Below are 17,572 nucleotides of genomic sequence, written 5' to 3' on the forward strand. Positions count from 1 at the left end.
ACACACACACACACACACACACACACACACACACACACACACACACATCAGTCTGCCCCTGCTTCCTATTAGTCAGGCTAAACCACCCAGCCCTGGCAGAGAGAGGAGAGAGCTGTTTATATCCGGAACATCTTTGGGCCTGGAAATGCAGACACGCATTCAGCCTTGTATGTACACTTTTACATCCAGTCTGCTGTCTGGTGCTGGGCGGGTAGCATACAGCATGTTTAGCACAGCACTTCTGCCGAAAACTTTCGGCAGCTTGAAACGATGCAGATAAGGGAAAGATAAAGACGCAGGAAAACAAAACCAGCAATGACTTTAAAACGTCCCGGTAGAGCCCTTGGAGAGTCCGGTAATAATTATCTGCGGGTTCATCACTACGAGTGACAGCTTTCATATTACACATAGTCATTTGAGCTGCTTTAAACATTTCATTTCTTCACATTGCGAAATATTTAATTTCTTTTGCCAGCATCCAGTGGGTCAAGAGGATAAAGAAGAAATCCAAATCCGGCCTAATCACTGAAGAATTGCTTCACACTCATAATTAAACATAGATCATTGACCCCATAACGGGTTTATTCAAAAATAGACCAGCATCACCCCCCGTCTGTGTGCCTTTGATGGAATTATACTTTCCCCAAAGGGAAAGGGAGAGATACTTATGGCAATTCAAGAGGAGGGAAGAAAAACAAACAAACATGCAATTCCAGAAACGGACCACTTCAATTTTAAGACTTTTGTTGCTGTTCAATCCTAAGGTGTTTTGATTTAGCTTTCAAGCTAATGGAAGGTTTCATTTAGCTTAATGACTGACATTAACAATCAGTTTGTTCTTCAATTCAGTGAAAGGATTTGACTATCCAGAGCTGTAGTGGTATTCAGAAGTGACCAATAAAACAAAAAGCATGCACGGATGGATGAATGTTTGAGTGGATGGATGTATACTGTAGATACAGCTCGCTGTTTAATTCACGTAATAGCCTCGGCATTGTTTATCGGATTGGATCAAGTATCAACCGTTTTCCTTTATTTGTTTGCTCTCAGATTTGAGAGCCAAATAGTGTTGGAAAGAAATAATAGATTTTTAAACAATCTGATCAATATTAAAGCTAATCATTTAGCCTTGGGCCTCCAAACTGTGCCCTAGTCTGGTCCGCATGGGCAACAAGACCCTGTTACACAACTGAAGTGTGCTTGTGAGGGAGTGAGATGTACAGTTAGATTAGATAATTGGTAGGAATTTTTATGGGCCTTTTGTATGGGACGGACCATAAAACTGCAACTGACATAGTCGCAAATACAATGAAACTTAAATGTTCAAAGAGCCACAATTTATCAACGATGTCTCAGGGGGACAGAGAAAATTGAACGATTTGAAACCGTCGACCTGCCGAGGTCTTTAATTTGTCCTCGAATGACATGTGACGCCTGCAGTCTTGGCACTCTTCCTCCACTCTGTGGCAGATATGAATGGAAAGGAATGTTCCGGGAAGCCCAGAGTGTGTTCGCTGCCCCCCCCCCCCCGTTAAGAAACAGGTAGGGTTTAATCTGTCACTAAGCCCCGTCGTTTATTGCTTGCTCTCCCCTAGTATCAGTGTCGCTGGCTTTTACGGTGACTATCGGACCGTATCAGAAGGATTGTTCCAGCCGGCGGTGTTCAGTGCGGATGGCCCTGCATACTTTCCATAGTTCACAGCAGCACTGTGATTACTCAGGGCCGTAGCAGTTGCTTAGACCTAATCTCTATAAACCGATTCTGCATTCACATGTGGAAAAACAGCCGCATGTTCGCATTATCAGAGTTTATTAGTTTTATGATTCTAATTGATTTAAGAAATAAATCAAGAGTGCAATTATAACACAACAAATTGTGCAGCTCTATTCTTCCCATAACTGGACTTTGTTAAACATGGCCACCAGTGTGTCAAGCAGCAGGCACTTCATCTGTATAATGTATCCGTGTGTTCCTCCACATTGTATATGCTGACGCTGTGTGTAGGGTTCAGAGAAGGAGAGCAGAGGATGTCCTGCGGTGGCTGCACTGAGTGTAGTGAGGCCCTGTGTTGGCACTAAGCCTCTGGCTATATGTGTTGTTCATGGGGGCACGTGTTAGGCCACTGGTAATTGCGTGTGGACTCAATAACTGCCAAGTGAATGCACGGTAATGGGTGTGTGTGACTCGTGAGTGTGTGCGTCTATGTGTGCCATTATGAGCACTTGTCCTTGTATATAAATCATCCGGGCCCATTCTTACATCACAGCCAGCCTCGGGGGCAGCATGCTGCGGTCTGATGCGCACACACACCACCTCACACTAGCTGCTTCCTCCTTTTCCTTCTATTGGTCAGAGTGGCCAGAAAGTCTCTCCTATTGGATGGGTGGAGGGTAATTCAGCCACGATCGGAGCAGCCGCCTTCCCTTTCAGGATCTTTCTCGTCCTCACGCTCCTTTTTTATTCCTCGTCTCTCACTGTGCACACAGACTTGCTAGAAGCCTGTTGTATCTCATATGTTGCATGAAAACACTTTGTCCGATCGTCTGCACAAGTAGTGCAGTAAGTGGGACCCACCGACCATATTGACCCCAGTATGGAAATGGTCTGTCGAGGTCATAACAGCTGGCTCACATCTCCCATCTGTACTTGTGAACGCTACAAAGAGGCATGCAGGGACGGGCATACATTAGTAATCTGCACATGTGAAGATGTCTGTGGGCTGAGCTCTGCTTTGACTTGCATGTCCACTAAAAGCCAGGCCTCTCTCTGTTTTTGTGCCTGTCCAGCAACGTGTCTGGTCTTTCCTGTGGTTTTAACTCGAGGACCTGGTCTCTGCCGCCGGCTTTTTCCGGGAGCAATTGTTTCCAGCCGATGTGAAATCTTAACACGCACTTTCTCAGTGTTTTTTCCTCGCTGCTGTGGCTTCTAATTTCGATCTGACCGAGCAGGTTCTCATTGAGAAAGCAAAGTGCTTGCATGTGTTTTGTAATGTGTTAGACAGTAACTTGACTTGTGACTCAAAGTGCCAGTGACGCGCAAAGAGTGGACGTTACTCGGACAAAAGGTGAACAAAGGGGGACAAAGCATGCACATTGCCCCCCTGCTGGCTGGTTTGATTTACTGGACTGTGAGGAAACCTGTGGCGAGCTGTTAAATGATAACCTACCGCACAGCAGCAGAGGTGTGTTGAAACTGCAGTGATGGTTTTCAATCCGTCCAGTAAACGCATTAAAATAACAGAAACGAAATTGAATTCATGCAACAAAGATCGTGGTCATACATGTGCAGCATGGCCTTGGGTGTGACAGACTGTCCTATACCTGACAGTAACGGCTCGTCAGCCGATGTGATCAACCGCAGTGTGATCCGTCAAGACTAGGAAACCTGTCAGCGAGATGACACTGTCACAACAAACTGTGAAGGTGTCATTTAAATGTTTGACCCTGCTGTTAAAGGGTGCCAATCAAAAAGAGGATAAGAGATAACAAAAAGCAGAACGATTTTTTCCTTGTTTAAGGCAGCGTACAGTACAGGCCGTACTTTTTTTCATCCCCGGAGATCGACGTAGTGCGAGTTGAATCAGAGGACGTCGAATCCCTGGCTGGCTGGGCTTTGTGTTTGATCTAGCTACAATTGGGGAGATAGGGCAGCTGTGAAAAAGGCGAGACTGTTTGTGTGTGTGTGTCTGTCTGTGGTGTGGTGGTAGAAAGACAGAAGAAGTAAAACAGGCTACCGTCTATTTTAGTTTTTCCATCAAGGTGTCTTGACTGCTTTTTACTACCAATGGATTCTTTGCACTACTCGTCCGATAATTAAACGATAATAATAATTTACTATTTATTTGTGCCCGAGGACTAAACACTTGTTTACTTGTGACTGCTAACACGCCTCTGAGTACATGTGAATAAGAGTTTCATTCCAACATGATATATTGATAACGCCTGCCATGTTTTTGTAAAAGTCGTTCGTGCCTAATGAAATAAACGAATAAGTCGCATTATGGGAAATGTAGTATCTTTTTGGAGCTTGAGCTGTTAAGGGACTAAAAGTCAAGATTTGTTTGATTTTAATTTCGGATGCATAGTTTTTTATGTTCATTTCCATTTGGATTTCACACTTCTTGGCATACAGGCCTCTTATTCTCTTTACCTCTCTTTCAGAAGCTTCTTAGACTTGTAGGTTTGTATTTTTTCCTAAATTACTCCCAGATTTGGGACAGCCTGGCAGAATCACTTTTTGGATTTATCTTTGAGGATGTTTCCAGACATTTGTTTATAGCATTAAACCATTTATTGTGCACGTTCTTAGTTCCCTCTCCCTGCAGTCTTTTTTTATTTATTTTAATGCCACCATCACTCTCACTTTTCTGGGTCTTTTGGCCGACCACATCCAAACAGAAAGCTTTTAAAAGCCCATTGGCACTTGGTTTGAGAGTACCCCTCCCTGCCCTTTAGCCTGGCTCATCTTGCCTGCCTCATTTTAACTTTGTTTAGCCATCAACAGCTTTTCTACTGCCATCATCACATGGACGATATGGAAAGACATTGAATACAACTGCTGGCCGTATGGTAGTGAAAGTTGGCTGTGGCTGCAAAGTTTGTGTACCTGGGACTCTGACAGACACGTTAAAATGGTAATTGCCGAACGCGCTCTCACTATTGGGCCACTATCCAGCCCTGTTTATCTGGATGGAAAGCATACTATTTGTTGCCAACAGAATCATCCTCCCATAACCGATATAGACTTTGTGTCTGTCTGGTAATGTGAGAGTTCCCGGTCAGTGCTAGCTTCCCACAACGGAGCATGTGTTGACACAACACTTGACGTTGTGCAGTAGCAATTCCAGTTTTCAGTTAACATTCAAACTGGGGACTTTGAAACGGGTCACTGTTACATTGTGTTTTGGTCCAATGCACTTGACTATTGTATTCAGTCTTGATAAAGGGCTTGTGCATCTTGTTCAGCACTCTTTTTTTTCTTGTGCATTGATATGACCAGAGAATACTTGAATATTAATGTAATTTCCCAGTAATCGCTGTGTTTTAATGGCGTCACATATACTGATCCGGTGTGTTTGTGCTCTTCGGTTGGAGCTCAGGTTGTGTTGCCAGCAATGGAGGCTGGGTTCCCCGGAGGGGAGCAGCAGGGAGGAGGTATAAACAGCCAGCTTCCCAACGGGCCTGATGGAGAACACTTCCTTCCCTTCTCTCCCTTTGGGCTTCCTCACAAAGAACCTGCGCCACAGCTCTCCGCTGGCCCGGCATAGTTTGCTTCAAGTGCACGTCTCTTTACTGATTCAGATAGACACGCCGGCTGACTGAATGAATGATGTTGACTGAAGTGTTAAGTCACCAAATGACAATCTAAAATGTCTACAGGGAGCAGCTGTTCTGCAACTCATTTAAAACTCATTTTGGGACACGCAAAGCTGAGAAACATCAATCCTTAATAGTGAGTCACAGCACCCTCACGGTCCTGTAATTCCTACTGAATGTTAATAGCTTTTAAAATGTGTCACGGTGTTTAAACTGACCCCTCTAAACGTCTTTGTGCTGTTACTGGTAGTACTGTGAATATCAGCGTCCTAACAACCTTACTTTACATAGCATCCTCTCATTGTTCTTGTTCATTTATACCGAGTTAAATAGAAACGGGCGTCACTGCCACAATAGAAGGATCACAGCTGCTGGCAGATTTTTCTCAATCAGGGAAACACGCACACAACCAGAAGACAGTCAGACGAGGCTCCATTAAACTGCACATGGGGTCTCAGCATCTCTGACACAAAGGCAAACACCGGTTTCTCACATTGAGTTTGTCTCGGCTCTTTGGTTGGGAATGGAAGGGGGGTTTGAATGACGTGGCCTTCAATGGTCTGTGGCAGCTCTTTGAGGTGAAGGAACAGAAAGACAGCAGTCTAAGTTGATGGGGACGTTGTGTCATTTAGGCCAGTAATTATGGATGTCCTACAGCTTGAAAGGCTGTTCGTGGGAGCGTTTTTGAAATATGATTACTGTGAGAAGGAGCTCGTCTTCTTTCGTCCTCGTTCTATTGACACTCTGCCTCCTCACACACTCTTCTCCGGAGACATGCTGGGGAGCTATCGCTCCAAAATTCAAACTGCTGTAGAATATGACACTGCACACAAATGTTCGTATGTCAGTGCAATTTGAGGGTCTGTTTACACAATGACACTTGGCACCAGATGGATTAGCTGACGAACGAGCCCGAAGAGTCTTGTCTCTTCGGGCCTCTGCTTTGTATTGTCATGCAAGCACCAAAACCTCAGCCCCCAAGCATGGACGAGATAAACAGAACGGAGCACAGAGCGGGATGTAAACAAAGGAATGAATCAGAAACATGGAAGCCGCAGGAAAACATAATTGAGCCTCGTGGCATTGTTGACCAGTTGAAGGTGGATTGTGGGGAGCAGAACGATTCAAGGGCAGTGTGCAGAGTCCGTGTGCATCGCAGCAAATGAGTTTCTCAACTCTGTAAACATAGCTGTAGTATATGTACGGGCAGTTTTAAGAGGTAGCCGTTGTTGTTTTGAGGATCGTTCGAATAATAATTGTCATAACCGGCTGCGAAAACGGTGATTTTGCAACCATATCTCAGGAGTGACATGTTTCCGTGTGCGGGGCTTGAGAGAGAACCTCCGGCCCAGCTGACGGCTCAAGAGGCCCAGTGTTTGGTTTCTGCGGGGGTCTCCGTCCCATGACCCCATTGTGATTGATTAGCATCGGGTTCCTTCCGACACAGGTGTGGCCGGTACATGATGAATGTCTTCTGGTACGGATCGACTTAAAGAAGGAAAAAAAGCTGTGTAAGCAAAGAAAAAGCTCATATACAGGGATGTGAAAATGTATTTTTAATGTTTGTGGGGTTATGTACTTTTATTTTGAGAAACTACAATGTTCAGGACCTCTGTAGAAACTTGAAGGAGGATATTTTCACGTGGGACGTCCTGCAGACGATACAGCTGTGAAGACACGGCTGTATGTCGTCAGCGTCGCATACCCGCTTGCATCCCTACAGATACAGCTGACCACACACGCATGCAGCATGGTGTCACAACAAGATTTCAACCTCACGATGAAGCATTCTTTTTACGTGAAACATTTGGCTGAAAGCATGCATCGCAGGGGAGGAAGAATCCTAACACAAGGGAAAAACAAAGAGAATCTAGAATGATGAATAGTGCACAATTAATTATTAACTCATTCCCTGTTATCCTATATAGCAGGGGTATTCAATTAAAATTCCAAAAGGTCCAGATTGAGAAAATCTCCTCGGGCAAAGGTCCGGAACATTACAATAATATCTAACTTGCGCTATTTAGTGCCATATATATCTATATTCAAGAAGTCTAGTAGTAGTAACGTCTCTGTGTAGTCAACAACTGTCAAATCAAATAAAGAAAGTACACATCAATTATATTTTAACAATTATTATTCTCACTTTTCAAATTTAACTGGATGGATTATAAATAATACATAAATAAATGTTCTTCTCATTTCAAGTAAAATAAGAGCTGGATTAAAAAATAACTGACATAACAGAAATCTTTTCAAAAATGTGCATCTTAAAATAAAGTAATTCATTTTAGAAAAATTAATTTCACTGAATTGTCGTGCAGCTTTAAATTCAGTTCATTCAGGTGTGAAGTGATGTCAATAAAAACAGCCACAATATTATATTTTTCTCATCTTCTAAAAAGAGAAATGTTTGTGCATGATCTTTATCTGTGGTTATTAAACCACTTGTTTCAGCTCTATTCTCTCTGTTAACATCATTGTTGGTCAGTGAATTCATGTGTTAGGATTCTGATCATTTTGGGCTCTTAGGTTTATTTTCTGTGACTTCATTTAGATGTGAGTGGGTACGTTTGCTCAAAAGAGTTGTGCTTTGTCTCGTGGTGCGCTTCATTTACCGCTTTAAATAATCGTCCTGGTCTCTAAACATGTGAGACACACTGGTTATAAACTGTCCGTGTCAGGAATAAACCTATAAGAGTCTGTTTATTCTTGGTTAAAGACTGTGGTCTCTTTGACCACTTTTCTCTCTTTGGAGAACGTCATGTGAACTAACTTCTCTGACTCACGTATTATTCTCCTGCTCTTCCTTCTCTTCTCTCGTCTCTCCCCCGGTGTGTGTACATCTCACTCGAATCAGGAAACTTGTCAAAATACCCATATTTGATTGGCTGAGCCGCATCACGTGATGTGATTTACAACGCATTGGTCGGTGTGTTTCCTGCACCACTGAACAACTGCCACAAAGGCTGGAAAAGCTGCGCCGGTTAAAATAGAAGCACCCTGTCAAAATAAAATCGATTTTAGGTCCTGGGTCCGGATACAACGGCGTCTGGGTCCGGATTCGGACTGCGGTCCGCCAATTGGCAACCCCTGCTATATAGGGCTGCAGCTAACATCCCCATTGCCACGGAGGCCAGTGCAGTGTTTTCAAATAGCTTGTTTTGCCTGACCAACAGTCCAAAACCTAGAGATATTCAGTTTTCTATCATAGATGAAGAAAACCAGCAAATACTATAAATTTGCCCTCATGCTGAACCCTAAACTCACGGTCGTATCACATTTCACAGGTGTTTGTATGACTGCGTGGGTTTGTGGCAGATTTAGCTGGTCGTTCAGCCCTCCCTGGTTAAACACAAGCCAAAGAAAATGTGTATGACGTCAGGCCTGTGTGCCTTTAGTTACAAATGTGTTTTGATAGAGCCGGCTCATCAATCAGCGACATCACAGATGACGTCAAGCTTGAGCTCCGCCGAAGTTGTGGTCCCCTCTATCTTATAGTCGTGATTTCAGAGGCGCTGTCGGAATATTTCAAGGTGTCATTCACCGCTGATGTTTGGCCAAGCCTCAAACTAATCTTCCGAGGGTTTGAGAGCCTCTGGATTTCATTTTGCTCGCAAAGACGTGGAAACATTTTAGCTAAACATTAATTTTTTCTCCCCCTCGTTGGAGTCATGCCAAAGACTTATTGAGTGCAGCTGAAATGCAGAGGGAGCTTGGCATTTTGCACTTTGATATGTGCAAGTGTTCTTGTGGAGAAACCATTGTTTGATTGGGACAAATTGGGAGCGATTTTCGCAAACTGCTTTGTGGAGGAGAAAGGGGACTTGCATTGATTTCCTGTTTAGAACAGAAAGCCTCAAAATCCAAGCTTCTAACCTGGCCTGCAGCGGAATATTTGTGTCTTTTATTTAGAACCCCTCCCTGCTGTTTTTCAGGTAGATGTTCTTCTTATAAAATGTGTTAAAATTTTGCTTGTTCTTCACACAGAAAAACCTTTTATAAATGTGCTCGGTCTGTGACATTCTGATGTGCTCTGGTAACACTCCAGATGCTGGTGAATCAACAGATAATGAATGACTATAGTACAACACAGTGGTAATTACATATGTCCCTATATCCTACCTACAACTACATTCAATTCTGATTATTTTAGTTGAGGAATTCAGTGAGCTGCAGCTGCACTAAATGGCGGTGTCATATCTCATCACATTTGCCGCTCCGGTACATCTGTGTCTGTTTGTTTTTCCTCTGTTCTCGCCCAGAGGGGTCTCTGTTGTTTCACCTGGCCGGCCCAGACGATCTCCTGACCTGTGCCGCAGATCCAGTGGTGTTCAGTGAGAGATCCTCTAACCCTGTCCTGACTCAAAACTGCATCACGAGTTAGATAAGCAGATGAAACACAAAGTGTTGAGTCTGTGTATTTATTTTTTAATGAAAACGCACTAAAAGGAAATGCAAGTACTTGGGTACTTCCTTGTTTTTGTTTTAGCACTTTAGAGCGGTCGTGTGTGGCAAAGTAGCACCTTGTTTGAAACACATTTAGCAGTAGTTGCTGAGCAACATTAGGAACTATTGTCCGCATTGTGGCTACTAGCGCCAAAAACAAGCGTGAACACGCTGTCCAAGTCGTCCTCGCCAACCATCACAGTCCACCTCAGTGGGACGGCCTACATCTGGCTTCACTCCCAGGATCCCACATCCCCTCTGTGATCTTCACGAGTATAAACGTTTTCAGCAACTCTACGTCTTGGTTCCCTGCAGTCCGATCTCACACACACACACACACACACAGTTGAGTGGAAGGTGGCAGTCTCTCATGTGTCCCAGTATCGAGTTAACATTCATTATGCACATGTCATTAAGCTCCTAATCCGCCACCATCCGTAATGTAAAGCAGTGCACCGCGAGGTTAGAGGGTGGAAGATCAGTGTCACAGAGGTGGAAGTTTAGCCCAAAATATTTCTTGTTTTTGATAGTCATAATAATATTTCTGTCCTCAGCTGCTCTCTAAATGTTAGACCGATTGAATGAACTCCACATAGTGACTTTTCCAAACAGGCAGCCAGTGTTGCTGGGTCATGTACATCTACAGTGTACTAGTACAGGAGCAGAGTCTTGCACTCTCCATTAGTTTCTTCATTTCTTTCATTATGCATAATAATTCTCTCTGTGATGCTCTGTCATGTCACGTTACCAGGAAGTCATGCTTGTAATTATCTTTTCTTTTCTTTGGATCATATCGGCCTGTGACCGCTCATAATACGACACACTTCATGCAAAGGTCCAGAAAGGCTCGGATTGGGTCGTAAGCTGCAGGAACAGCTGACCAGCATTTGGCTGGCGGGTTATTGTAAGTGGCTGTGGATAAGAGCATCAGCTCATTCACTACCTTGAAATTAATCGTAAAAGTCTGATTGCAGCACTTTAAACATATAGATTTTCAACACTGTATGGCCCGTTAGAAGTGGATCGGCACCATGTTTTGTTCTTCTATCGCTCGTTCCTGCTATCGGCCAAATATGTGCAATATTAATCATTTTGGAGATTTAGTTTTTGCTTGCCACGGACCAGCTGCAGCAAAGAAATCAAATCCCATGTTCTCACATGTATGTGGAGATGCATGTAATATGTACAGAGCAGTACTTTGGGAAAGGCCCAAAGAGTGAGAGCAATAAGCAAACCAGCATTTCATTTTTCCTCTGTTCTGTAGCCTGAGCTAACCTGTGTCATAAGCCCCTGTATCCCCTCCTCCTGAGCTCCCCAAAAATGACCCTCAATCCTCCACTGCAACTCTGAGCTCCTAAAGCCCCTCATCTAAAACTCCATCCCATAAACCCGAAGAGACCAATTGCTGTATTATAGCCTGTTATAGGGGCCTTCGGCTGCACTCCTACGTTAGTTTTGTCGTGCAGTAGAAATGTGAATTGCCTTTCCAAGGAGCATCAGTTTAGAAGATGAAGATCTTCTCACTTGCATGTCGTAGAAGTACAACCCCACAGAGCTGCTAGCTACTCTTGTCTGTTTTTTTTTTTAGGTTTACTGCTCCCTTTTGTGTATTATGGCTCGATTTTAATTTGTGTGTTTCGTTTCATTGGCAAGGACTCTAGAAGCTTTTGGATAGAAAGTTGTTTGGAAAACAAGTTTATGTGCTCCAATTTGGGATACATTTCATCAATTCCACTGAGTCCGACCCTAGATTTTAAGCAATACATTTAGTATTCAGTTTTCCACACATTGTCAGCAGAGACTGAAGTTTACCTTTTTGGTTTTCAGGGACCCCGATCTCTTGAACAATTAAATAAGAATACAGAGGTGGGAGAGAGGGAGAGGAAAAAGTGAAAGGAAGGGGAAACAATTCATTGCATTGTGTCCGCTGGCACATGGTCGGACCAGTTTGGGCTGGATTGCAGGAAAGCGGAGGCTAAAAAGAGGCAGAGGGGGAAGACGCAGCCCGTGAAATGATCCGAAAGACGAGGTCCTATCGGTGCACAAGGCCTTTTAATCAGACGTGCATCGTACTTCTTGCAACTCCACTGCACACCCCGACCCATGTGAGGCAATGCTGAAGAAGAAAAACAATGGGGGAAGCAGTGAGCCCTGTGTGAAAAAGGTAAGAAGAAAGGACACGCAGTGTGCTGTGGAATGGTGAGGGTTAGCATATCAGGCTCTGGATGAAGCTGAAATGGCTAAACACCTCAATAGCCATCAGTTGGCTGATAGTGGAAGTAAGCAAATAGTACATTTGATTGGATTGTATATTTACAATTTTAGTATCAGGAAATTGTTTCCTGGCTTGTCTTTATGAGATATGGTTGATTGTAACGTTTCAAAATGGACCTCTCCATGCCTGTTCGGCAAAACACAAGATGGAGAAATGAAATCATCAACAGTAAAAACATCTGGTTGTTCTTTGTGATTGGACAGCAGCTCTTAAAATTGTCATTACTTCTACTACAATAATAAAATCCTGCTTTTAAGCTAGTGCATGAGTAATAGTAATCCAATGATGTGATAAGAGCATAACAGTCAAAGAGGTCATTTTTCTGCATTGAGTACTTTCACTTTTAGTACTTTCTGGACTTGCATACTTCATAATTCACCTCACACACAGCTTCTTGGCATCAGACGTGCACACATACACACAATGTGGTTGAATATCAGAAATTTTGTAATTTCTCTCTTATAAAAAGCTGAAAATATCATCTTGTTTTGCACTCAAGGACGGTCTTTTTCAACGAGGAGAATGATGGATGGAAAATGAATGACGAATGATTCTCGTTCGTCACCTTCTTATCAAATCTTGAAAGCTTTTCTTTCTTTTTTTCACCACCTCCGTCAGAGGACTGGCATTGGCAAAAACCTCTCACTTCCCAATGCATTTCTCTTGACAGAATGAACGATTGCAAAGAATCGCGGGCGCCATTCAACAAGTTGACTGATGAAAAAACAAAGTTGTTTTCATGCTTCACAGCATAAAACACACACACACCAGCATGTATTGTTCCCTCTCCCTGGGTTTATGGTAGGAATAAATCAACTATCCACACTCTAACATTGTCATTACGTGAATTACAATTCACCAAGCTATTGACTCTGTAATAACTGAAAGATTAACGACGCGATAGAATCCCGGTCAGTTTGTGGCCCGACTACAGTTAATAGCCGAACGCCTCCCACCTATTCCACAGGCCCAGAATGAACTGGTGTACCTTCGTCAGCCGTGTGGCCTTGTCGCCGGTTGATAATAGGCCCATTGTCTCCTTTTATCTTTTGAAAGTCAGAGTGAACTCAGAGCTGGTCTCCTGCCATGCCGACGGCAGAGAGACTCTTCCGTCTCTTCTGTTCTCGTCTATCTCTTTAATAGATAGATAGAGATAGTTACTTTATTAATCCCACAAGAGGACATTTTTGTGCAGTGTGTGTGTTTGTGCTTATACCAGAACTGTGTATCTGTGCGTGAAGCCTGGTGGTCGTTTCCAAGAAGCAAGAGCTACTTTACATGCGCCTTTTTAATAAATCCATTATGACAAAAAACAAAGCTGTTGCTGTGATGTAAATAAATGCTTTTGCAGAATCTATACGAGTGCTGATCTCTGTCCCCCTCTTTGTGCTCTCCGTCCACCAGCAGATCCAGTTTGCGGACCAGAAGCAGGAGTTCAACAAACGTCCCTCCAAGATCGGCCGGCGCTCCCTGTCCCGCTCCATCTCCCAGTCGTCCACAGACAGCTACAGCTCAGGTAGAAGTGAATCCCCAGTCCCATTCATGACGATAGTGGTGCGAGAGAAATGTGTAAATTAGCCTTCAAACTTTAAGCAGCGTGTAAGCAACGTGTAAACATTCCCGATAGCTCTGCTTTTAGACTTCCTGCTGTGTGTCGGGCTCGTTCGCAGACCACAGATCTTCCATTGACACCATTAACATGACGAATTAATCCGTACGGCTCAGACGGCGTCGCCTCTTGTGGCGAAATATGATGGACAAGCAGCTGGACAGGCAGCTGGACTAATGACTTTCAGTCAGTATTAGTGGACGGCCGTAATGAGCCCGTCAGGTCACGGGGCGCTAAAAAAACTAGTGAGTATTCAGTGCTCCTATTGAGAGAGGATGAAACATTTTGTGTCTTCCCACCGGCACATTTGCAGGCATCACTAACCAGGGTCAGCTGACAAGATGAGCTGTTTTTGTGTTATTTAGCATGTATAGGGTTTTTTTCTATGGTGGATTATTATCTTAACATCTCAACAGCAGCAAATATAAATTGAGTGAAATGCGTCAGTGCTGCCAATATTAAGGTTATTTCCAGAAACGTGTGCAGCCTTATTCTCTCCCTTTTTGAATCCTCTTTTTTTTTTTTTTTTCCTTCCTCCCCCGTCTCTGCTGATTCCCTGTCTTCTCCCATAATTCCCTCAAAAGAGCGCCTCTTATTCCTCTGATGGTTCCCACAGTGCAGAGGACACGCCGAACACACTTGTAGTACTTTTCCCAAGGCCACTTTGCTGTAGATTATCTTCATTACGTGCTCCTCTTAAGGTAGCGGTCCAAGTCTGTCAAAGCATAGCAGATACAGATGAATCACCTTGTGATAAGTTCAACAACAATCTGTTTTTAGTTAGGAAATAAGAGGAAATTACAATATATATGTTGTTATGAAAAGACTTGTTTATGTTGTTCAATTCTAACATTTTCTTAAATATGTAGATGTAAAAAGTTTTGTATGTCATCCCATTACACTTTAAGGGAAAGCAATGTCCGACAGCATGGTCTGTTACCAGGTTGTGGGAGGACTACTGCGTCAGTGAACACGTTGTATGAAGCCCTCTGTGGCTCCACTGTGCTGCACAGTCTGATAAATTGCCTCAAGTTCTCGGTTGGGTCTGAAGAGTAGACGTTTGAAAATGAAAAAGACAATCTGTGGCTGTGGAGTGAGCACAAGTTTTGACAAATATGGCAATGCTGTATTGATTTTTTTTATAACTACATAGTGAGTCCGACGATGTTAATGGAGTGCAAAGCTAAATTGATGGAGTACTTTAATGCACAACCCATTTCAGACTTGTATTTGACAGAAGTGAATGTGTAATAAGTCCTAGTATTGGTTGAGACTTTAAATGATTAAGTATTATGTTTGAGTTGTGGATTACGTTAAATAGATTCTCCTTTTTAGCTCTTGTTGATGTCTAAAAATACTTCTGTGTGAATGTAGAAGACTTTTTCTTCACAGTCTTTGGCTTTGTCCCAGTTTCCCTTTTCAAGTATCGGTACATCCGCCCTCATGATCCCTAAGATCTGCTCTCCCCCCCCCCATCCCACCCTTTCCTCCTGTCGGTACGGATGGGGGATTTCAAAAGAAAACGTTGGACTCGTGAATTATTACCTTCTTTTTCTTTTTAAAGCCTTTCACCTCCTGGCACAGTACAGCATGTTCTTTGACTTCGGTATTGTTACAGTGCTGGCAAGGGAGCCGGTGGTATCTGGAGCTGGTCCATGGTCATTTTGAAAGAACTGATATTGGCATCGTGTAGCTGCTCTATGCAAGAGGAACCGTACCTGTGTCTTGAGTCAGCCTTAAGCACAGGAACCTCTCAGTGCTGGTGCCAGACATGGAGGCATCTTATTACTAAGTATGCTGCCGCACTGTTTCTATCTCCCAGAGGTGCACCGATACCTCTCTCTGACAGGTTTCTCTCAGTGTTGAAACACATTTGTATTTTGTTTGCTCTGCAGTCGGGTATTGGAAAGAGACTGGAGTTTTTGCAGAGGGTTTTGTTCGGCTGCTTTATAATCGGTGCAGAATCTGTGGCCTACCAAAGTCAAATTGCTGGTTTGGGAAAAAGACACTGTATTCACAGTGTAGAAACCGACGGCACATTGTGTTTGTTCTGCACTTTGAAACCTCTCAGCTCTTTCAGGTCTATATAAATACATTTGCTTTGCCATATTCAAAGTGCTTCAGATAAAACATAAAGGCATTCGGACAAGATGTAAAAGTAACCAGGCAATATACAAGAGATGCACGTAAATAGGATTTAAAAGGATTAAAACAAAGCAAAAGAGAAGATTAACATGAGATTGAATAAGACAGAGAAGTTTTAAGCTCTGATTAACAAAAACGTATTATTTTCTGGAAGATTGTTTCAGATACGTGATGGCACACAAACTAGAAAACTGCTTCTCCACATTTACCTTTGACTCTGTTATGAACCGTCCAGGCCTCACAGGTTGCTTTCTTTCTGTCCAGACGCTCCATGTCCGATGGGAGAAAGAAGAGGCATATATGGGGGAGTGGAAGTGTCCTGGGCATCTTCTCTCCTCTCTGCACTGAGACAGATTTGCTTTGTGGTGATTTGAGATGCAACAGTGCAGCTTAGAGGCATCCATTAACATCACATCCAGTCCCTTAATCGCTCATCTTAGTTTGTTAGAGATGTCCCTACGACAGAGAGCGGTCTTCTCTCTTTTGATCGTCTTTGCCATCAGCGAGGTTGATGTCACAGAGTGTGCTTTCGGTGACTGGTGGGGGCTGGATTTAACGCCAGCGCGCTTCACCAGCGCTCCCATTTTATCACTGAATCCCCAAAAGGGGGGTGAGGCAGGGGAGAGTGAAGGAAGGGATGATATAGGAGACTGATCCATAAGCTGGTTGTCAACGCTCTGACATTGAGGCTGACGTTTTGTCTTCGTGGCGCTGAAGCTGCTGTTTGTCAGGCTGCATCGTCATAGGCCCGGTTGATGGGTGTCGCAGAATGTCTGCATCCCCAGAACGGATGGAAGTTATCAGTGTGAATGGTCCCTCTCAAACCTCTGGTTTTGCTGAGCCTTTTGAAGACTCTGTTGAACCGGTTGATCCCTTTTTGTTGGCAGTGGCAAAAATATTGTACTTTTATGTGTGTGTGAGACGTACTGACGATACGTTTGTCTGTGTGCGTCTCGTTTTTCCAGCGGCGTCGTACACGGACAGCTCTGACGATGAGACGTCTCCTCGGGACAAACAGCAGAAGAACTCCAAGGGCAACGGAGACTTCTGCATCAAAAACATCAAACAGGCCGACTTTGGCCGCAGAGAGATTGAGATCGCAGAGCAAGGTAAACCAAACGACTGTAAAAGGAAAAAGGGCGAACTTAAGAGTTAGTGGATGCAGGTCGGTGGCCAACTTTCCTTCCTAATGTAGCACAGATTTGAACCGTAACAGCAGTAATGCAAACATGAGGGGCACAATACATTCAAAGTGTATTTTGTGTGTGCGTGTCCGTGTGTGGGGGGGTGTGTGTGTGTGGTACTGCTGGGTGACCATATGTTCCCTGCCACTACAAGTGAGAACACCATTTAAGAACCAACATGTTAATGCACATTATTCACATCATCCCCTAATTACTCCACAGAACATACAGAGAGCCTCAGCTGACACCCTGCAGGCTACACTCTCTCCCTCTCACACACACATACACACACATCCTTAGCATCACTAACTCCTTCAGCTGGATGAGTTGATGGATTAGGGATGAAGTACTGGAGGGATTAAATGATGGGAATTCCTTAACCACCCAGCTGATTATCCACTTATATGTTCATTTGCGTGTCTCTCTCAGAGATGCCAGCTCTGATGGCTCTGAGGAAGCGAGCCCAGGGGGAGAAACCCCTCGCTGGTGCCAAGGTGGTGGGCTGCACCCACATCACTGCCCAGACTGCCGTGAGTGGGGATGCAAAACACACACACACACACACACACACACACACACACACACACACACACA

At 43.8% G+C, this 17,572-nt stretch overlaps 1 protein-coding gene across 1 annotated transcript in view; it reads left to right on the forward strand.

The window, feature by feature from the left end:
• The window catches only part of ahcyl2b (adenosylhomocysteinase like 2b), a 32,294-nt gene that overhangs the window by 6,611 nt on the left and 8,111 nt on the right, over nt 1-17,572 (forward strand). Inside the window, exons 2-4 of the mRNA XM_031865558.1 lie at nt 13,448-13,556; nt 16,760-16,903; nt 17,408-17,508. Coding sequence (XP_031721418.1) covers nt 13,448-13,556; nt 16,760-16,903; nt 17,408-17,508 — 354 coding nt within the window. The remainder of the gene's footprint in view (nt 1-13,447; nt 13,557-16,759; nt 16,904-17,407; nt 17,509-17,572) is intronic.

Source organism: Anarrhichthys ocellatus, unplaced genomic scaffold, assembly GCF_004355925.1.
Source record: "Anarrhichthys ocellatus isolate YVR2014 unplaced genomic scaffold, GSC_Weel_1.0 scaffold33, whole genome shotgun sequence".
Lineage (NCBI taxonomy): Eukaryota > Metazoa > Chordata > Actinopteri > Perciformes > Anarhichadidae > Anarrhichthys > Anarrhichthys ocellatus.